The sequence below is a fragment of the Brienomyrus brachyistius genome, chromosome 9, assembly GCF_023856365.1.
Source record: "Brienomyrus brachyistius isolate T26 chromosome 9, BBRACH_0.4, whole genome shotgun sequence".
Taxonomy (NCBI): domain Eukaryota; kingdom Metazoa; phylum Chordata; class Actinopteri; order Osteoglossiformes; family Mormyridae; genus Brienomyrus; species Brienomyrus brachyistius.
Window position 1 is genome coordinate 12,367,310 of NC_064541.1, and position 23,015 is coordinate 12,390,324.

The following is a 23,015-nucleotide window of genomic DNA, read 5'->3' on the forward strand; positions in this document are numbered from 1 at the left end:
GGGGTGTCCTGCTTTGTGAACTGTGTGTGGAGGTGACAGACTGGCCTTCTTGGGATTTAAAGCTCGGGTGACTTTTAAAGCCAGCTTGTCCTTGCACAGTTATATTAGACTCTCGTATCGATGCATTGGTACATGGGGATGGAAGTCTTTCGAGTTTGCTTGCTGATAAAAACAAGGCTGCTCTTGGGCTTCTGATATTTAACGCCTTTCAGGCACCGGGGGCGTTTGAAAGCGTCTACCCAGGAAAGGTTTCACCACAACAGGCTCCCATCGCCAGCCATTTCGCATGGAATGGTCTCGCCTACCGCACAGATGGCCACCACCGCCAGACCGTGTGAATTTTGATTCGGTCTAGCGCTCAGCTCCCACCCCACAGCCCCCAGTAGGCGTTTCCCAAGCAGCTGAACTGGTACTTTCAAAATTATTATTATTATTTTTATTACTAAATAACAAGGTTCACTCCACTGACAAATGGTCAGTGTGAACTTACAAATTTGTAGTATAAAATTTGTATTTGCAAGATCTGAAAGGCCAAAAAAATAATACTCATTCCTACTCCTTACAGGACACGTGGCACTATTTTGAAATGAATTCCCATCTGCCCTAGACACCGAGCATTTATTCCCCAAAAGAGCAAAAGCGAGACACTTTCTGTTTGGCGACTTTGGTGCTGGTTGCCTGATTGGTGACAGATCCCTCTAATTCCTATGCTGAATGTTAGGGGTGTTTTCTCAATTTCCACTCAATGATCTCTGAGCAAATTGTTTTGTTTTTTTTCCCCACTTTCCTTTTAATTAAAAAAAAAAAAAGCACACGACTGATCAGGATGAAGCACTAAACTGTACACTGTGGTAAGAAAGGTGTGTAACAAACCAGGATGTAATTGGACAGAGAATGCAGCTCGGTCTGTTTTTCTATTTTATACATATTCAGTGTATGTGGTGTGTAGGAAAAGCATTTTTATTGTAGTCTCATTCATTTATATACTAAGACTCCACTGTACAGTATCGTTGCGCATGTTCATTCTTATCTCTAGGTAATGTACATAGCAATGCCATTTTTTACTTTTGTTTTGCTTTTGTTTTGTGTTTCGTTGTTTTTCCAGTGCACCAAATGGGCAGCAGTCACCATCTTGAGACGTTTATTGTAATTCTTGTTCCAAGGGCCCTTTGACCCCCTCGCCTGCCCCCCCCCCCCCCCCCCCCCCCCCCCCCCATGCACTAGCTTACAGAACTAACTTTGGCTCAAACAGAATTGGTAAGAACGTTCCAACGTTTATCACCAGGCATCAGAAAAACAAACAAACACAGACCAGAGATCTGTTCTTACGATGTCACAGCAGTTACTTCAGTCTTGACAGTTTCTACATGACTACTTCCATCATGGACTTTGATTGCTTTATTTACAAAACTTGTCTATATATATCTATATATAAATAGATATAGATATATATAGATGTTTATAAACTGTCGTGTACTTCGCCTTTTTTTAATTTAAGCAATTGTGATGTAATAGGTTTTAGGCCTAAGGTCTGTTATTGCAATACTTTTACAGAAAAAAAAATCAAAAAATGTTGCTCTAAGTGCTGTTGTAGTCAAAGATTTTATGCTTGTACTTAATGCTGTGGTCAAACTGCAGCAAAATTATTAAAACTTAAAAAAGAAACCAATAATATGAGCTGCTTCTGTTTGGGGGTGGGGCTGTTGTTCTTTTTGTAGCGTTTCTGATAATTTATGATCTGTGGATTATCACGTGGGAACACTTGGATGAAACCGGTGAGTACAACTGAAAATAACTCTTAAAGGTTTAGATAGTTCAGTGCCAGAAAATGTTACATTAACATATTTATTCATTAAGGATGTGAATCTCAAGTTCTGGAAGGGATGTGGTAAATAAGACAGGTTCTGACAGAGGTAACGCAATACTGTGGCTCAAAAACTAAAGAAGGTTGATCGAACATCTGGGACAGGATATGTGCAACATGGCTTAGTGACCAGAAGACATGGCCTGTTCCAGAGGAGTCTAACCCGAGACATTTCAGATGCCTGATTCTGGTGATTTGTGCAGGTCAAGGAAGATGGACGTGTTTAATCCTCCTTATCTTCAAAGCATGAAAGGACAGCTTGTGACCTGTAAATCAGAGCGCCTTCATCCTGAGAGAGATGCTCACCCCTTGCCAGTGAATCTGACATGCGGCATCTTGGTGACAAGGGCAAGGGTCCAGATATGCAAGACCTGAAAGGAGATCTAACGGTCTCAGGTCACAGCAGGAACACAGACAGACAGAAACCTTCCAGATGTTACTGCTGGAATGGAGACCACAGTGATGGGGTTGATTGATATCGCTCCACCATTTACACGCAGCTGTCCGTTCTCTGCTCCGGGGGCCAACAAAGCATGCCACCAGTCTCGGGAAAGTGGACCAGCTGCTGAATCTGGATTTTCTGGCTTCCCATGAAAACGCTCTCGGCTCATGCTCACCCCATGCTGCTACCCAGTGCCCCGGCCTGAGTGTTACTCATGTGAAACAGGCATCCATCAGTCGCTTGTTTCCACTTCCTCCCAAGTGGACGTCACTTCTGTGAAGCCACAGGTCAGAGATTCATATTTATGTCTGGTGGCAGGTTTATAACATTACCCTCCTTCTGGCTCATCCAAGGCTATATAGATATAACATCTTAAAGCCGCCATAGGCGTTTCAGAACTGCGTGGTTGGAATGTTGGCACTGCTGCTTAGCGGCCTGTTTCTACTGCACCTCCGGGTCTCTGCTTGTCATCAGTGCAAGGTTTTTGGAGCAGAACATTACCTCCATTGCTCACCTGACTCCATAGTCCAGTGATCCCAGACAGCACATGTGGGGATACAGTCTGGAGCTGGTTTTAAAAAGATTTCATAACCTTAGTGCAACAGGTTTCCCAGACCCGTGTTAGTTTTGTGTGAGTGTGCTGTATGTCTATGTCATTCCAATTCACTCAGACTGTTTGCATTACTGTCTCCTTTAATTTTTAACCTGCTCACACCCTGGCATGCTTGTATTCCAAAGCTTAAAGTAAGATGCATGATCTTTCTTTTTCTCTGAACCTTTCGGGGGAACGTGCTTTCTCAGTGTCCTACACTCTTTACCCATCAGGTCAGTATTCTGCAACCTGGGTAGAATGAGGTGTGCAGTTTAGAAGTGTGAATGCAGTATTGCATCAGTAAAAAAGTCAAACACACTGAAAATACACAACTGCAGTTTAGTGCTATTGTTTCTGCACTCCATAAATGAAATACCCTAAAACAGTATATCGCTTCAATTTTATGCACAACTGATTACAACATATTGGCACAATTCTGATCTCTTTAAAAGGTAGCCATCACTTTGAACAAATTATTTTTAAGCTATAAACTGCTTTCAGTCCCTCAGTGTTCTATTGCATGTTTTTTTGTGTTTGACACTCAATGGTCGAATCTCAGAACCACGTAGAAGTTACATGAATTAATGTTACCCAGTAGACTTACGGACACACATGGGAACCACATGCTTGCATTTCAAAGCACAGACACAGAGCTAATCAGTTTTCTTTCGGAAGGACATCCTGTCTTTGGTTTCCTGCAGTTTTTCGGAAAACTTGTCCTTGGTCTCTTCCATCTTCTCTGAAAGACGTTCTTTTGTCTCCTCCATTCTTTCTGAGATGAGCTCCTTCGTCTCCTCCATCTTTTCGGTGAACCTCTCCTTCGTCTCCTCCATTTTCTCAGAGAACCTCTCTCTTGTCTCCTCCATCTTGTCCTGGAGATAGTCTTTGACAAGTGGCGGGGTGGAGAGGTACCCGTGTTTCCGCAGGTATTTTACAGAAATGGAGGTTCCGGCCAACGTCACCGTATACCTGGCTGGTGTAGCAATCTCCAAGAAAGGAACAAAAAGTCAAATTATGTAACATCTCAACTTGAAAATCAAATGAATGAAACGACAAATCTGCCTTCTCCCCTAAGGAAGTTCAGATATGGCAAACAGCAGTAGAATTTCGAGCTTAGGAAATCCGCCTTACTTTGTACATAGCATAGGCTGTGATGGCGTAGCCACTCTGGGAATCCCTTAAATAACTAACGATTTTTTCAGGAAATCCAGCAAACTCCAGAAACTGGACCACGTTCACTCCCCTGCAGAAAACGACAGAGATGAATCGCTTCAAGACACTTGCCACAATTCAGGGAAGTTGGTGATTATATAATCGTAATATAGACAAATATATAAATAAGCAAATGGTCACGTGTTAAAACTGGCCAAAATTAATAACTGAATTAGCACTTTGTTTTACGACCAGATTGCATTACAAAGAAAAATCTGTGGCATTAAGAAATCTTGGACGTAAAAATAATAATAACCAGACCAACAAGAGCGCAGCATGGCGGCTCGGTGGGTAGTGCTGTTGCTTCACACCTCCAGGGTTGGAGGTTTTAGTCTCACTTCCACTGTGTTTGTGTGTTATTCACATGTATGTTTGTTGTATTGTATGTTTGTTGTTCTCCGTGTCATGTGGCTTTTCTCCCGCAATCTAAAGACATGCAGTTAGGCTGGAATCTCGAATCTGACTATGATTTTTTGCATTTTGTATGTGCGTCCTGCAGTGGACTGGCATCCTGTCCAGTGTGTACCCCAGCTTTGTGTCCTGTGGTGCCCCACCGTGACTCTGAGCAGTATATGCAGGTGGAAGATGGAGTGAGCCAGTTATATACCAAGGATATATTATGCTTGGGAGCAGATTAAGCGCACTTACTGCATAGCAGCATAGTAGAAGGAGCCAAACCACACACAGGATGTCAGAAGATGCACTGGTATCATGACTTTGCCATACTGTTTGAAGGTCTTCTTGAACCTCTGTACCAGACCGATGGATCTGTCCTGGAGGGGGTCTGCGTCTGCGGAAGATCCAGGCATCTGTGGCGAGTCTGACTGGTAGGTGGGGTTGGCCCCAGCCAGACTCGTGGGCGGAGCAACCTGGGCTTCTTCTTTAGGGTCAGGGCTGCGTTTTTCTGCGGTCCTGACTGTCACCGATGTGCTCAGCCAACACGAGCATGGGGCCCGTTTCCTTAAAGCTGAGGCTACAGCGGACTGCTCACGGGCTGCTGGGCAGATGACCACAGACCGCATGGCGGCCGCCTGCCATAAGATCTTCTGGGACAGGAGACGCTGCATCATCGCCCCCACTGCTTATCACCTCCTGAGGATCCTGGGAGGGGCATCATAACATATCATACTGGCAAAGTCTTGATTAGACAGCTCCAGCTAATTGGTTGCATTTCATTTCTTAGTCTGCAATACAAAAGTCTCAAAAGGCTTAACTTGAATCTCGTGCTAGAAAGACACAAGAAAGCCTCAAAGGCATACAGCGGTTATTTCCACGGCTATATTCTGCGGTCATAGTTTTTAAGCTGCCCGATGGAAGGGTGACATCACACGCATCTGGCGTGACACTCACGCATTCTGACTTTTAAGCTCACGAAGTCTTACGGCAAATCTATTTTATTCCATTATAAACCTAAATTTAGGCAATGTTTAGCTACATCTACAGCGTTACTTTGCAAACAGTTCAGACTATTTACAAGGTAATAAAACTATTACATACATGTAAATGCGTACGCATGTGTGTGTTTAGACTTGTCTTGAATTGAAAATCTCACTCCAGCCAACTGCGCTTTTTAAGCGGGTCAGCGAACGGTCACGTGGTCCGCCGTGAAAACGCCACCGCATGCTTTAGCGCCGCGCCCGCCCGACAGTGTCTTCCCGCATGGGACCATTTTCGAAAGTTAAGGGTTAAATAAATCACAACCGGTAATGCGTGCATGCATGACAAAGTACTGTCACAAATATAAAAGCATGTTACCTTAAATAATATTAATGGCCAGTGCAGTCAGTGCAGATGCTGGAAAGAAAAACAAAATATGCTTAACACCGAAGCAGTAAGGGGTTGACTAACTTCTAAAAAACGTCCTAATCAAACACAAATGTAGTAACAAAAATGTATTGAGACAAAATTTATTTACCTTTTCTATAAGAAAAAAATTAGTGAAATATTGACACTTAATATTGCTAAGTAGGTCAGAGTCTACGATACTCAGTCATATACGGCAATTTAGGTTTAGTTGCTGGGTACTACCGTAAATGTGCTGTTCTGTCGTTGGTATTAAGGTCCTTCTGAAGGACAGCAAAAGGCCAACACGTAGCTCCGGCTCCTAACTTATCCATATTAACATTGTGGAAAGTAGCTGGAGTCCAGTTTCAGTAACAGCTGAGGCCCAGTTCTGAACACCTGCCAGTTCGTCGGGCTCAGCAACTACCAACCTAAGAAAAGTAGACGAAACGCCCATAATGCAGTATTAGGAGTTTACCGTCTGTAATTTTTCTGTGCAAAACATCCTCGTTTTAGTAAATCCACTCGACTTCATGAATTCCAGATTCTTCTTCTTCCATTATAAATACAGTTAACAGTGGCTAACTTAAACAATGAAGCATGTCCCTACTGTCATTCAGATAACTGCTGCTAGGAAAGAGTTCCTCCCACATGGTAAAAATTGGATATGCAATGTACTCGGGAAATGTAGTCTACATTTCCTATTTAAGTACATGTTTATTTCTCCTGTTGTAACTCCACTTCCCAGCATGCATAGCGAGCATGCCCAAGAAAGGAAGGAACAATACAGGAAGTACTGGTAAGCATGCTTTGCCACGGTGCTTGGATAACGAAGCAGTGCTTACGGATGTGGTTACTTATTTGTTGACGCATTAGGAATAGTTATATTAGAATGGGTTTGCAGCTATTGATAATGTTTTGGCTTGTTAGTTCACTGTTATTTGGTTTGTTCTGTCAAACCATGCCATCTTGGGGTGGGCATTAGTGTTCTGAATGTTTCAGAGGTCTTGGGGGGTCCTTGGTGGGCAGTCCGACCATGACGTGAAAGTCCATCAAGGTTGCATCAAACTAGAACTGTGTTCTCTAACCTTATTTACAGTGAGAACTACTTTGAAAAAAAAATCTATACATATTATTATTATTATTATTATTATTATTATTAATAATGATGATTTGAGGAGCTGCGTATACTTCAAGATTATATTCCTGGGCAAAGTGAATCATACTTTCTCTCTTATGCTGGGTCCCTGAATTTAAACCCCTAATGATTGGTTAAATTTGGTCTGCCCACCCATAACCACGCCCCTGCCATCATTCGAGTAGGAGATGAAGGTCATGCCTATTTGCTCACCCTGCTGCCCAAGTATATTTTGAATTTCGTCTGTGTAGAACATTACAGCATTGTGATTAAGATAAAGATTTTTTTTTAATCCACATCAATAATGTTGATGTTTTTATAACCAAAACTACTAATAATGACAATTGGTTTGTTTATGCTTTGAAAAGAACATTGTAAATTGTACCAAATTATGTAGGATGCGATTTTAAAATATTCAGTAAGTGATAAGGAACCCAAAACAGAAATGTCTTGTATTTGCTGCAGGGTCAAATCATTTTTCAAAAATAAACAATTCACAACAAGAAACGTTTGCAGATCAAGTTACATATTAATATATAAGTGCTCTCTTTTAAAGCTGTCCTCTTAATAGCATTAATTTATCTGACAGAAACTTTCCTTAATAAACCTTTATCTGACTAAATTTATCTGCTCTCTGAGTCACTCACAAATCTCTTCGCAGTCCTATGATAGAGACCAGTTTTTCTGAAATATCAGTTGTTTTCATACCTTTTACAAGACACTAAACCATTTCATGCTTTTCTTCTTCAGATAGCTCCCCTTATTGCATGAGAACTGTGACTTGTTCAATAATGTGGAACAGCCTTTCTGAGTAGGTTTCCCTTTAATTAAGATTGTCTGACAGACTAATTAACAAAGCTGTCCGAGATGGACACCAGTTATCTAAAAAGATATGAGAAAATAAAAAAACAGTAACTTTCATTGTCACTCAAATCCTACGAATATACATCTCACATAATAATATGGAACAGTCCTAGAAATTGTGGAACAGAATGTATGTTTAAGCATTTGCAGAATTGTAGAGGAATACACAACAATAAATGCATCATATATAGTGAAAATAGAAACATGGTTTTAATGTTACACACCGAAAGTCTAATTCAGGAGTTGGTAACCCTGATCCTGGAGTGCCAGTATCCAGCACGTTTTCTGCCTGACTGGGTGAGTTAGTATCTGCCTACACTAGATTAAGTGTAGTTAATCATAGACCAAGCAGGATAGAAAACCTGCTGGATACCGGCACTAAGGATTAGGGTTGCCTACCTCTGTTCTAACTGGTTTGAACATGGTAATAAAGTTAACGTGTTTGCTGGGAAGGTCTTCATGCTGCTGTAACTGGTTCATGGTGGGTAGTGTGAGGCTCAGTGGGCTATGCTTCTGTTTCTGTGATCAGAAGGTGAGTCAGGCCCTTAAACCCCAGCTCCATGAGCAACGCAGCAGCTGGTTGCCTTTTGCACTCAGCTTGCTGTTACCAACAGAGAGCAAGTTTGGGGAAACAGGTGACTGTCCTTTGTGTCCAGCTTGCCGCCAGTGTATGTAGGTGTCAGGTCTTATGGCCCATTTTGCCTTCCCTCCTTGCCCCTGCAAATCTTTAAGGAGACCCCACCCTTTTGAAGGCTCACAGTTTTCACTACATTTTACAGTGCACCATCTTACTGTTTTCATTGCAGCTGTGTTGACATGTATGACTGTCATTTTGGCAGACACAGTCCCGGATGCTCTCGCTGTGGAATAGACAGCTTTCCCATGCGCTCTGTGGGATACAGGGAACATAGCCTGAGAAGTTGTTCTGCACTGGTATGAACTGGTTCAAACTGGTGCTTACTTCCTGATTTGCAGGCATCCTTTATGGCTGCTGATGTCTTTCTATGTATCCCATGATGCACTCTGGCCTATTCGAGCAGACCGATGCAACACAGTGAACTTACTGCACCAGCCAAGCTGAGTTGTAAATATTTCATTCTGAAAGCCAAGTAGGTTGTATTAATTTTTCTAAAATTCTTTTTAAGTAACAACATTTCCGTCCTGGAGCCTGGAGCACTAACAAAATCACCGGTCTGTGTGGTAGCAGATGGGATGTGTTGATGGTAATAAACAAAGAAAATGAAAGCAATGCATAGAAGTCAACTTCCTAATTCATTGTACATTCTGGCACTAGCAGCTGCTTTGAAGTATCTCAACCTTTTTGCTATGCAGCTGCAAACCAGCAGAGCAGTTTTTTTTTTGGATCTATATGGAAATTAGGCTGTGTCTCAGTATTTTAAAAATCCCGTCCGCAGCTAATTTGTCCGTGCACTTGGGAGGTTTGCGGAAGCTTCCCTGGTGTGGCTTGTGCCCTGGATAAATGAGTTGGGTACCGTCTGGACAGCCATAACAGGAGAGTCAAGAATCCGTGGTAGCTGGAGAATGAACGCCTGGTATAATGACTGGGAAGTGAAATGCACTGGTCAAACTGGGCCGATAGTTTTCTGTATTTGATGGTATAACTAGCAGATAATCTAATGGTATTAAATTAGTTGAAGTTTATATGCTGTGATGTGTGATTTTATAATTGCTAATGGCTTTCAAGCCATTTCAGCCAATGCTGCCTTTTGTTCATCTGGTGTCCATGAAGGAAACCAGTGAAATGACACATATCTTAAGATCTGCTTTTCCCACTCAGTTTCTCATCTTCCTGCAGCCTGCACTTGGTTTGGCCTTGTGATGCTGTAATTAAAATCTCACTGCTCACTTCGGGTGTCTCATTCCTTATCCTTTCTGAGACACGGAGTCGTTAATGAGGCTGTGGATGCCCGGAACCCGCGTGTTTGTCATTGCCCCTCCCAGTGAATCTGGTAGCCCCGAGGGCTCTGCTTCCATGGGGAATCGTTCTTTTTCACTGCTTTGTCAATTATTTTCAGTTTTCAATTATTTTGAGTGTATTCTTCTTTTTGGTACATTGTTTTTGCATTTGTGGGTTTTCCCTTTTGGGGTCAGTGCTGTCCCCATCAGGGTTGGATTAATGCATAGAATAATCTGGACTATGAAATAGTCCTAGGAAATGCATACAGACTAGTTACTGACTTACCGTCTCTCTGTTCAATGACATATCAGCCCCAGACAACATGTATATTTCTCTACAATTTATAGTGTTATAGTATTTATTGTATTTAGTTTTATAGCATCTATTGTATTTGTAGTACAATAGAATTTTTAGCATTATTGTATTGTAACATTTATATTTACATTATGCCGTAATGTCTTTCTTTCAACCCTTGCATTTGCACTACCACTATATTCACTGGCAAATATTGTAGCACTAAATAGTTACTCTGTAGTGATGAGTATTCTTAGTACCTTACCTTTCATCATGATTAGTATTATCCTTAAGTATTGTTACTGCTGCTAGTTTCTCTTTTTCTTATGATTCTTTTGCATTGTGGTCTTTTATATCTGTCTATCTGTCTGTCTGTCTATCATTCATTCTAGGGCCCTGGCAAACATTCAGGAGGAATGGAACAATACATTAAATCATCAAGCCCAGAGTGTCCATGCTGATGTCCTCCTAGGCCCCCAGGTACATTAATCCACTCCAGGTCCTCATGTAGAATATTACTCAGATCTTCTTCCCCCCAATCTAAAGTCATGACAATTCACGTTGTGTTTAACTTCTTTAACATCTCGTTTTATTTTAACTCATTTCAATTTGCCATGTCTGTCTTCAGCAAATGTGATATTGGTCATTGCCGGTAATTTGTTAGTCATTGAAGTGTCTGATTTATTGTCATAAACTGTCAGGCTCTTTTCTGCGTCATTTATTTTTGCGTTTTTTTGCATTCAAAAGTGCATCCTTGAAGTAGTCACCGTCTAACTTCAACAACTAGTGGACTTGACATTTGAGTTTCTTTTTTTTTTGACTGTTGTGTTTGCATGACTGTTACACCACAACTGAAATCTTTCGCCCCCCACCTCCGGGTATTAAATGGCCCCACAAGGCCGTGATGACCTTGGCTTTTGTTCGATCTGCGTATGAGTCAACGCTTTTTAGCTGGCGGTGGATTGCTGGAGTGGATAGGCTTAGAGCAGAGTGATGCCCTCGTAAGGAACAGTAATGGGCACACAGGGTAGATGGGAGAAGGTGGAGACTCGCAATATGCGTGGAAGTGAAGCCCCTCCTCCTTGTCAAGACTTCAGTGCACCTTCCTACACTTAGTGATGACAAACAGGACGCAATCAAAGTCACCATCAGGAAGATGACACACGGCAGAAGATCTGCCTGCATGTTTCGGCGTCCAGCGCAACCTGCTGCCTTCAGATGCTGAGCTGTCCCACAGTCTGAATCCTCAGTGTTCGTTAGCACCAGTCCTTACGGAGCTCTGAATATACAGTCAGCCCATCGTGTTCACGAGGGTTAAGGGTGGAACGTCCCTGCGAATGTGAAAATCCGCAAATAATACTTGGGCCCATTATTAAAGAATGCTAAATTAATGGCACTTGGGAAGTTTTAGAGTTGCTGTGAGAAACGCGAGATTTCACAGTCTCAGACAGCGAACATGTTGGGTTCCGAGACAAATGGCGTTTTCCACTGGCATCCAGGTTCAAGGCCACGCCAGCGACATACCGCAAAGGGACATTAGTTACAGTGCAGTACAGTGCACGTCCAGACAGCTGTTTCCACTGCAGAAGGGTCGGCAGTGGCGCGGCCAGGTTTAGAGAACGACGGTCACGTACAACCGAACATATGCTTATTTATTGTTTACATGTTGTGCATCATGATTAACTATCTGCTGACTTTTTCTAGTAACACATCTCATATTTGCTAAAGACAAATGTGGCAAGTTGAAATGAGTTAAAATGAAGGGAGAAGTTAAAGAAATTAAACACAACGTGAATTTAGAGCAGGGGTAAGAAAATCTGAGTCATATTCTGCATGATATTTGTAAAATCATACATTGGATGATTAAATAAGTAACTGGAGCAACGGTTGAATAAAATTCTGCATCATTAATCTCTAAAGCGTTTCTCCAGTTTTAGCCGCAAGTGTATACAGGTGACTCAGCGGGTGTGGCCTCTGCCTCGCTCCCCAGGGCTGAGTGTTTCAGTCCTACCGTCCTGACATTTCTCTGTGTGTGTAGATAAAATCTGTAAACATCCGAGTGTCTTTTTACCACCATAATTACAATAGTTTATTATTTATTTTTACCCTGTTTAAACATTTGATTTGATTTATACAACAGCCAAAGCCAAAAACAGGTAATTCATTCAATAAGAGGTAATGTCGACCCAAAAATATATTTTTCACTTGGCTGTGGGGACCAGGATTGAGAAACACTGATGTTAGATAACTCATGTTAGAGAGGATGTGCTGGTTTCTTATGTGCAAGTCGTAACTTACTGATTGCTGTATCTTAAAAATGTTTTAGTTGGCTTTTGAGAGACATGTATTTCGGAGCCTGTTGACACTGCTTCTACTTGAAAGGTTTATTATTATTATTATTATTATTATTATTAATAATAATAATAATAATAATAATATTGATTTTATTTCTGTTTTGAAAGTGGCAAGCATTTCCTGTAAACAGCTATAGCATGTTCCTCCCATGTCCTGTCTTGTACTGCTGTGTTGGTGCCTGGTTTCAACCCTAGATAAATGAAACTGCTTTCACCTGTGTTCATGCTGTGTTCATGAGCACCCCCTGCAGGCCAGGTCATGGCTGGTCACACCAGCAAGCCCAGGTGGCCGTTCCATCCACTCTTCATGGCGGCATGCGGGGTAGAAAGTGTGCCGAGTCATTAAACAGATTCAGAGAACAGTCTGTCTTCACTGAGAGTTCAGATGAATGTGGCGCCTAGTTAGGAGACAGATTAAGTTGACTGCGGGTGGTCAGTACTGTGGAGTGGGGTGTAATTTGTAGAGAAGATTGCAGCCCGTCGATATCCTTCGAGTCCTCTGGGAGCCGTTGTTAGACGATGACTCTTGACATGTGCAGCTGGAAGTCTTTCTGTCGCTGCTCACTTTGAGGAGTCGCAGCTGCTACGAGGTTAACGAAACATCCCGGCGATCATCGCGTTCAGGTGACGGCAGCCGTGGCGATCGCACGGGGCAGAGTGAATTATGGCCAAGCTGCAGACACATTTCGGAAACCGTTAATTGAATCATTCTGCAGAAGACACGTACCACGCTATCAGAGATTGTGATGGAGAGAACGTTTTCTACTGTCTTTATAAATTAGTAAATCGATCAAGTATGAAGTAGCTCAGTGAATAGCCCTGTAGCCTCACTCCTCCAGGATTTTGGGTATGATTTCTACTCCTAGCCCTGAGTGTATTTAAATGGCTTTATTCCACAGTCCAAAGACATGAGGAGTGTGACTGTGCAGTACAGTTCACTGACATACTATCCAGGCTGTTTCGTGCCAAGTGCAGTTATGGAAATTGGATGCATTATACCTTCTATTGAAGAAATACTTTCCCTTTTGACAAACGCATCTGCCAGCTGTCACTTAACTGGGTGAAAATGCTATTATATTAAATGAATGTTATTAATGTCTCACCATAGTCAATGGGGTCGTGCCTTTCTTAGCTACTAAAAATCTCACCAGTAGATGGCACCCTCTCATATGTTTTGAAAACGATATAGATCATTTTTTTATTGTTTGTTTTTTTCAATTGTTATAGTAGGCTGGAGACTGAGAGCCAGAAGGGTTTTCATGCCTCTATAATAAGAAGTTAAAATGAATTGCTTCCTTGTTTCGTATTCATATTTAGAATGTGTCGAGACATCCCTCCAAATCATTGAATTCAGGTGTTCCAATTACTTCCATAGCCATAGTGGTATAACTTCCCACCTAGGCATGCAGACTGCTTCTACAAACATTTGTGAAAGAATGGGTCACTCTCAGGAGCTCAGTGAATTCAAGCATGGTACCGTGATAGGATGCCATCGGTGCAATAAATCCATTTGTGAAGTTTCCTCGCTACTAAATATTCCACGGTCTGATATTATAACTGATATTATAACAAAGTGGAAGCAATTGGAACAACAGTAACTCAGTAAAGGCCATGCAAAATCACAGAGCGGGAACAACGCATGCTGAGGCGCAGTGTGCAGAAGTCACCAACTGTATGCAGAGTCAATAGCTATGGGCCTCCAAACGTCATGTGGCCTTCAGATTAGCTCATGAACAGGGCACTGAGGACTTCATGGAATGGGTTAAGGTCCATAAGGACATGGATGAGCGAGTCTGGTGTGCGGTGGAACTTTACTGGTCTGCCCTGACCTCACAAATGCTCTCCAGGAAGAATGGTCTAAAATTCCCATAGACACCCTCCTAAGCCTTGTGGACAGCCTTCCCAGAAGAGCTGAAGCTGTTATAACTGCAAAGGGTGGGCCAAGTCCATATGAACGCCTATGTATTAAGAATGGGACGTCATTAAAGTTCATGTAAATGTAAAGGCAGGTGTTCCAATACTTTGGCAATATAGCGTATTGCTCAACTCCTTACTGTGTCTTTCATTACTTTACTAAAGATTAACTGTTGTTAATCTTTACAATTTACTACACATCTAGTGAAGAGTAATGAAGTGTTTATGGTGGTCTGGTAAATTACGCCTGCAACAACAACGTCAATAATTTAAATTTTATCTGTAGTAATGTCATACTGCATAAGATTTAATGTTTGTTGCCAACCACGCGAATCCTTGCGACAGCAGTATGATGATGGACCAGCAGGGGTTTGGAGTTAGCTCTCGATGTTCACATTTTGGGAATTATTCTCTGTCGTTGTCATTTTCCCGTCACAGGGAGCCAGATTAAAGTGATACACCAGTCACACTGTCTTTTTCCCTCTGTGACAAAGGAGCATTAATTAATAGCTGTGTTAACGTGTGAGATGAAGGTGAATGATGGAGACCTGAAGAACGCTGGTGATGAGAGGAAATGGATCCCCACAGTGCTGTGGCATTTGAACTCCTGAGGATCGGTCACACCGTGATGGACAAGAGCTCAGCGCTCAAATCTCGCTGTGTCGTGACGTGTGAGACGTCATGACGTGTGAGATGTTGTGACGTGTGAGATGCTCCACGGTCAGTACAGCTTTAACGATGCTGCCAACAATCAGGATAAGAATTATGACATGAAAACATCTATTTTAAGTTTGGCAGCAATATGACTCCCCCCTTAGTGACCGAAAGAACGAGGTCGCAAATACAAGCGGGCAAAATGAGTTTCCTCCACAGGGTGGCTGAGTTCTCCCTTAGAGATAGGGTGAGAAGCTCAGTCATTCGGGAGGGACTCAGAGTACAGAGCCGCTGCTCCTCCACATTGAGAGATGAGGTGGCTCTGGTCAGGATGCCTCCTGGACGCCTCCCTGGGGAGGTGGCATGCCCCACTGGGAGAAGGCCCCGGGGAAGACTCAGGACATGCTGGAGAGACTATGTCTTGGAGGAGCTGGATGAAGTGGCCGGGAAGGGGGAAGTCTGGGTATCCCTGCTTAGACTGCTGTCCCCGCGACCCGACCCTGAAAAGCGGTAGGACATGGATGGATGGATGGATGGATGGATGACTTCCCCTTATTGAACAATCTGGAGCAGTCTCTATCCTTTACTACTCCAGGACCAGACCAACATCCTGGGTTCTCCCACCATCTCTGAATTGAAACCCCAGATACTCATTATGATCAAAGGAAATGCTTAAAAGATTAAACAAGCTTAGTGCCTCAGGAATGACTCCACCCTGAGTCGCCCCTCTTCCCTACTTCCTCCCTTTGCTCCAGCTCTTCCTGTAGTCCTCTGCGTACGTAGCTGCGATATGTCACTCTCATCTTAACCTTCACCTCTCTCGTCTTACACTGAGCAAAGCACAAAACCTCTGAGGATGTTTGAAATCCTGACCTTTGTGAGCAGTTTGGATCACTGTCAAACCCACTCATTGACCCAGAAGTATGGTTTGACTTTGATGCTCCGATCTGACATTTCATAGCAAATTAGCGCCCTGTAAACGGAACAAATGGCACCAGAACACAACCTCCCCTTGCTGAGAAAGCATATGACGATCCCATTTGTTGTGACTCATGCCTTTCTTGCATGTATATGTCTGAATGAGGTTTCGTTATATACAGGAAAACACCTGGACTAATCTGCCACACTCATCAATTTTACCATACACATAAAATATCATATGTGAAGAGATTCATCACGTAGCTAATTTGATTCCTGCGTCTGCTAATCAGACCTTGTTTACTGCCAGACGGGGGTCATTTTCCAGAATGTACTAGGCAGCCTGGCTGTTTGATCTCCCTCTTAGTTTTGTAAAATGTAAGTGTTCTGTTGTGCCTCTGGTGGTCATTCTTTACCTGTGGTTTTTAATGATCTTTACAAATGAGCTCAAGGTAGTGTGGTATTGTAGAGGAACATTTTCAGCCTTACAGCAGCAGGGCTTGGATGCGGGTGACTCATCCCTTCGACTCACTCGGCTTTATGCACAGAGGACCGATCCTGAGTAAAGATAACAATGGGTCTGCGAAGGGAAGGAAAGGCTTTTGATGGCCGGTGTTTGTAGCACTGTGTTTGTACTGTGTGCTTTTCTTTGGGAATATTCCAGAAGCACCGCTTGGAAATCTTGGCTATGACATGTCCAGTCCACTTGGGAGCAACCTGAAGGATCTTAGGTCTGCCCTTCAAAGATGCGTAGTGTCGATTCAGCGCAAAATGACAGCGAGTCTGAGAAGTTGGATGACAAGTCAGAAAGATGTGGAGCATGAACATCGCACGAGATGTGCAGGGTTATGGTCAGGATGGCTCTGCACATCAATGGATTTTTGTAACAGGAAAAACAGATAACTGTAAAATTGTAAAATGTCATTTTTATCAGAACGGTTCATTTATATGCACTTGAGCATCCCTGAAATAACTCCTGTTGTAGACTCTGCCTCACAAATCTATGCAAAACATTTTAAAAAATTATTTTGCATGGATCATAACCAGAATATATGCTTGCGTGATACTGAAATGCTTTCTGAGTGTTTAGTGTTGCTCTCAATTTAAGGAAACCTTGAAATGGTAAACAAGCCCGATATTCTTCCCTGTGGCTTTTCTTCTGATCTAACTTCGTCATGGTGCACAATCAAGATTTAACTCTTTTCCCGACACTGAATATGCAACTCTTTTCCATCCTGTAGGGGATCACAGCACCAAAAGGAAACCAAAAGGACAATCAGCACCTCTGATCCCCCCTGAAAACTTACACTTCCAGAGAATGCAGCAAAATGAGAAGAGATGATCTCCAGGCTACTTTCTTGTGGAAAGAGGTTTTGAAAACGGTGGAGAAAGCAAGGTGCTGCATTCTAATAGGTTGTGACCCCCCCCCCCCTTCCGCCCCCCAGTCTGTTTGCTAAAGTGAAGCTAAGGCTGCAATCTTAGAAAGTCTTCTGTAAATATACTCTCCATTAAGTTTCATACTGGGCAGAACATCTTCAACCCTTCGTGATCTAAATCTATACATCTGAGGATGAGTGATCTCTAATGGACTTTTCAGGTAGTCCGAACAAAAAAGCTATTTATCTCACAAGAGTGAGATGCATCTGTGTCAATCAATGACACTTTTATTTGAAGAGAATGTGGCTATTTAAATAACATACTTTTCGTTCCGCGGCAGGTCTTGTGACCTTAATACGTGTTGATCGATAGCTCATGGGCCATAATTATTCACATTTGTGTTATTTCTAAAAATGCATTGTGTGCTTCACTCTGCAACTTTTTACTGGTTTCTTTGCACACAGCACATGTGTAAAGCCTGCATTTGACTTGATATACAGCATCCCAATCATGGTCCAGCAAATAAACTGGACTCCTGGTGGGAGGAGCTAAAATGAAGATGCCAAGTGCTAATCTGGACTATTCTGCATGTAAACACAGAAATAGACTTTCTAAAGGTACAGACTTTTAATAGCCAGGGGATTTATCTGACAGCAAGGGCCAGGAATGCCAGGAAACAGCAAGCGACAGGAGTTTTATTCAACATGTGATTTAAAACGTTAAACGGTGAAGCTAAACATGAACAGCTGGCATCAGGCACGCAGGCAGAGAATCTCTCCAGGGCCGTCTGAATGGCTTAAGGCCGAAGCTGATTGGAGTGACAGTAGGTGCTACGCTTTGGCTTTTGTTACACTCTTATTGCTCTTATCCTCGTTTTCTCTGTCAGCTACTGTGCAACTTGCTCGCTTATAGCACTAAACTGCAGCACTGCTTGTAGTACATATGGCTGCCTTCAATGTGAAGATAAAACTTGTCTGTCGCCATGCCGCCTGGAGTTCAGTGCAGGTATTTGACCTGTAGCTAAGCAGGTTTGGAACTGGCCAGTACTTCGATGGGAGATTAAGGGGCCATACTTTTAGTACGTACGCACATTTTACCGATTTTTTGGACCCCCTCCCCCCCGTACGCACACATACGCTGGGTAGTTGACTCCCCTCCCCTCCGCGTACGTACGCATGGGCGATCGTCAGTGGACTTATGCACTGCTTTTTGGAGCTACAAACATTCCTGTTAACTTTAGGGATAACAAAAGAATGATGTCATGAGATTTACTGTAATAAAATCACTTTCAAATAAAACGAAATGCAACAAATCATCTCTCTGAGGTCATAAAAGATTCATTGGCATCTTTTGAAAGAGTAGGGGTGGTACCCCGATGTCCAGGCTAAAATCACACACAGTGGCCCTATCAAATCCGGCCTCCTAATCATCTCCTATATCTAACAGGTGAATTCTCTGCCACTTCACCATCTTAGCTACTGTGTGGTCAGTGTTCTGGCACAGAATGGCTACCATTGCTTCATCCAGGTAGGGGCTACACAGTGGCTCTGTAAAGTACTGCATGTCTTGAAAAGGGCTATTTAACTGTAACATTCATTCATAACAGGCCTGAATATACAAATATTCATCCAGTTGTATAGACTCTTACCCAGCATGACATACTGGGATTGCCAAATGTTTGTTGCGGGAGCTTTGTGAAGCCCAAAGGGAAACATATCAAAATGATAGAGTCCATTGGTGAAGCTCCTGGATACCATTTGGTATCATTTAGTCATGGGAGGGGTATGTGTGGCTGAGAGAGTTAGACCTTTGTGGCTGTTAGTGGAAGGTCCCCTTGAGCATGGCCCTCAACCTTAACCCCCCAACAAATGCTCCAGGCTGCTGGTGAAATGGCTGACTCCGAGCCTGGACCCAAGGTCTGCTCTATATATACACATGCATGTTTCAAAGGATAGAAGATACAGAAGGAAGCACTCCACTGTGCCTCTACTTGTGCCACTTGCAGAAAAAGCATCATTCCATGTCTTTTTATGAAATGCGGCTGTTCTGGGGATCAATCAGATTGACAGTTCTGGGAGCTACAGAGTGAACTCCGACATTTCACTAAACTTGTGGGCTTCCTTAATATTCTGTTTGGCTTTGGCACTGTGACAGTCTGGGACGAATCAGTAGCCACTCTGGTAAACAAGCCTGTCATGTTAGTGGCAATTTTTATTTTTTTAAAAAAAGGTTTTTTGAAAACTGTAACATATTTGACCTTTGTATTAAGTATTCCTCTTCTTAGAGAGTTTATTATATAAATGTATACATGTATTTATTATATAAATATCACGTGTAGAGAAATTATATAAATGACACGCTTTTTAGCCAAGATGATGCAGTTCAAATTGTCTTTCAAGAAAAATGAACCGTGCCACTTCAAAAGCTCTTGAATGAGTTTGCCAGCTCGCTCTCTCTGGATTGTGAAAAATGAATCGGCATTAGTGTCTTGAATTAAGGGTAATCTTTGTTTAATCATATCTCACCTCTCCCCATAGACCATTTTCCTGAGGTCACAACTACTGACTTCATTATATTATGACATTTTGTCAGCATAAGAAGGTGAGAAGGAGGGATAATCGAACAAAGAGTGTCTCTGGTTAATGAGTCACTAAACATACAGTGTGCATACTGGTGCATGTCTGGCCTTCAGCAGTCCCTGACTAACCTCTCCAGTGTTATTACGTACAGTGAGAGTGTAGTGTCTTTAGAATGACAGCGGCTGTGGAACACGTTTGTATTTGAGTTTTTAGTAGCTCTGCACGAGAGTGTCTGTCATGCTTGGAGCAGACAATGGCGTTCTTAGTAAGGACTTAACAAAGCCGGACATGTCGGCTCATAATTGAATGTACGGTTCTAAAAAGGCTTTAGAGAAACTGATGATAGTATTTTGTTATGCAGCTAATAATGGGTTTCAAATGCTATTTGATCAATGAGTGTCATAAAATACACAGTGCATCAACTTCCTGCGAGACTGGACAAGTAAATATCATAAAAAGCATCTACAAATGAGTTCCACTGCCTATTGAGCAAAAAAGATAAGTGTCTGTTATGCTATGGGCTGTGTGGTGCGGCTTAGCGATTTCACTGACATCTGATGCATTGTGATTCATGTGATGCGGTGTGATGTAACTCCGAAAATCCCGCCTTAAATCCCATTGGATTGCTGCTTTCCTGGGCTCCCCTGTCCAGCCCATGTGATGACAGCATCCAGTGGCACGTTACCATGTCCCATGGAACTGATCTCATGTCCGCCATACTTGAGACGTGTGGCTGAAAGCACCGTCTTTATAAAAGAGAAAATGCAGCAAATGAGGGCAAGAGCAGCGATTCGGAGATGTGAACGTCCACCAACTGCCTCCAGAGCTGGTCACGGCTGACAGGACGGTCTAGCACCTTGTATGTGAAATTGCTGAACAGACCTGGGGGCCGCTGGTCACTGGATGCTGCAGTGAGGTTTGCCTGGCTTTTTGCCTCCCAGCTGGATTCAAATATAACTGGATGGTATTGTAACTCGCCAATCTGAAAAACAATCACACACAATACATGCTTGTGGATACAATAGGAAAAACAAAGACCTGCATTTCATAACAAAATCTAATTAGAATAATGACACAATGAGAATGTTTTATGTTATTAAGCATTATTCGTGTGAATTGCCATGAAGTGAAGAAATATAGGAAAGCTTGTTCTGAAGTTTATTTGCAGTTTGTTACTGTTTATCAGTCAATCAGTCAATCAGTCAGTATTTGTACAGCGCTGTTTTTACCATGGGATTTACAAAGTGCTTCAAAGACATTTTAAAAGATGATGAAAGCACAATAAATTAAAATCAAGCAGAAAAGAAAATAATATAAATGCAGAAAATAAATGAATAAAATAACCGATTATCATAGGTTATTATATGCATGTTAGGGTCGGCTCCTGTTGTTACACAATGTGTCCCTTCCCCGTTTGGCCAGCAGGCGTCGCTGGTCATCCCGTCCCTCGTGTTGTCAGTCTTTGTGTTTTTCGCTGCTCCCTGTCAGCTGCATGGCTCAACGCATTGAACATGCGGCTGCCTGTGATGCCCTCTGTCTTATGTTAGAATCCCGCCTCCTCTGCTTTTGTAGATTTTGTTTCCTCGTGTTTCAATTCTATCAGTTTTGTACCCCCTGTGTTTTCATTTGTATTCAGTTTTGGTTTTTGCCCTTGATCGTGTTTTTACCAGTCTGTTTTTTTCCCCAGTGTTAGATTCTGTTTTCGCTATTTCTTGGTTACTTCTAAGTTTTTGTTCCTTGAGTTAATGCGGCCTGTTCTTGTGCCTGCCCTTGTGTGTTTTCCTGATTGCTTGTTGTCTTGCACCTTCCCCAATTGGATAAGTGTCTGTCTCGCTCCTGCCGTCTCGTTACCCCGTTCAGTTTTAGTATTTAAGTCCCTGCCTGAGTGCTGTTCCTTAGTGGTTTGTTGATTGTGTTTGTTGTATGTTGGGTATTGTCCACCGGTTTTGTAATTAGTCTTTGTTTGTTCCTATTTACTTTTGACCCCTCGTAGTCTTTTTATTTTGTAGTGTTTCTTGTGTTTTTCTGTTTGTTTAATAAACCCCGTTTTGTCCTTTGAGCCGCAAGTGGGTTGTCGACGTTCTCTTCTCCACCTGAACGATGCCTTGTCCTTCCGCCTGAACCGCCTGAGTTTTTAACAGCGCATGCATTTTCAGCATAGTTTTGAAAGTACTGACACTGAGTAACTCTCAGGTTTTCTGGGGAGAAGTTCCAGAGTTTTGGACTATTCTAAAGCCTGGGGACAGCTACAGAGAAAGTCTGGTCACCTTTGGTTTTGAGGTGTGACTGAGGAGCTGTTGTGAGGATGATCTAATTGGGGGGAGGGGCAGAATACAGAACAAATAGGTCTGAAATGTATTGCGGGAGTAATCCAGTGTGGGGGTTAAAAACAAAATGAACAATTTTAAAATCTACTCTGTATTTCACAGGAGATCAGTGTAAATGAGCTAGAACAGGAGTGACAGCAGACTTTTCTCCATTCCAGTTAAAAGTTTAGCAGCTGCATTTTGAATCATTTGAAGTTCAGAAAGTGTGAAATGGGACAACCCCATATACAGGGAAATACAGCAGTCAGGCCGAGAGGCGATGAAAACAGAGATAACTATTTGCAGGTCCTTGTGAGATTAAATCGGCTTTAACTTGGCTATAGCGCTAAGATGACAAAAGCTGCTGAGTTGTTTGTTAAAATTCAATGAAATATCCGAAAACACACCAAGGCTTTTTCTCTTTGTTATGCAAATGTATGGACAGAGGGCCAAGCATACCGCTAAGACTAATGACAGAGTTCACGGTCCAAATATAATTAGTTCAGTTTTGTCTTCATTTAGTTGAAGTTCCTCACCGTCCAGCATTTAATATCACCCAGGCAGCTCAGCAGGTTCTTCAGAGAGCAGGTGCTATCAGCTGTAACTGGTAGGACGAACTCTGTGGTGTCTGCATGACAATTGTACAAAAAAACTGTATTTTTCAAAGATAGAGCCAAGGGGGAGCGAGCGAGAATAAAAGAGGTCCCAAGATGGAACCTCGGGCAATGTCACATTTAATGGGGGTGGAGGATGAGGAACAGTTACCTATTATGACTGAGGAGCATCTTTCTCTCAGGTAGGAGGTAA

At 42.5% G+C, this 23,015-nt stretch overlaps 2 protein-coding genes across 2 annotated transcripts in view; one reads left to right on the forward strand and one right to left on the reverse strand.

The window, feature by feature from the left end:
* Nucleotides 1–3,223: 3,223 nt before the first annotated feature.
* Nucleotides 3,224–6,549, reverse strand: fam210ab (family with sequence similarity 210 member Ab). Its single transcript, XM_049026528.1, has 5 exons — nucleotides 6,371–6,549; nucleotides 5,866–5,904; nucleotides 4,759–5,211; nucleotides 4,030–4,141; nucleotides 3,224–3,884 (listed from the first exon to the last, which is right to left on the reverse strand). The coding sequence occupies exons 3-5, from the start codon at nucleotides 5,178–5,180 to the stop codon at nucleotides 3,552–3,554; spliced, it is 867 nt and encodes a 288-aa protein (XP_048882485.1). The 5' UTR covers nucleotides 5,181–5,211; nucleotides 5,866–5,904; nucleotides 6,371–6,549; the 3' UTR covers nucleotides 3,224–3,551.
* Nucleotides 6,550–17,278: 10,729 nt separating this feature from the next.
* The window catches only part of LOC125749428 (melanocortin receptor 5-like), a 30,365-nt gene continuing 24,628 nt past the window's right edge, over nucleotides 17,279–23,015 (forward strand). Inside the window, exon 1 of the mRNA XM_049026691.1 lies at nucleotides 17,279–17,342. The gene's annotated coding sequence lies outside the window, so the exon portion shown is untranslated. The remainder of the gene's footprint in view (nucleotides 17,343–23,015) is intronic.

Bases quoted from the DNA above. Each gene is read 5' to 3' on its own strand.
- fam210ab (XM_049026528.1), bottom strand. From the start codon at position 5,180: ATGATGCAGCGTCTCCTGTCCCAGAAGATCTTATGGCAGGCGGCCGCC. The intron at 4,142-4,758 runs GTAAGTGCGCTT...CGTTTTCTGCAG, and splicing joins TTCTACTATGCTGCTATGCA to GGGAGTGAACGTGGTCCAGT. The intron at 3,885-4,029 runs GTAAGGCGGATT...CCTTTCTTGGAG, and splicing joins CAGCCTATGCTATGTACAAA to ATTGCTACACCAGCCAGGTA.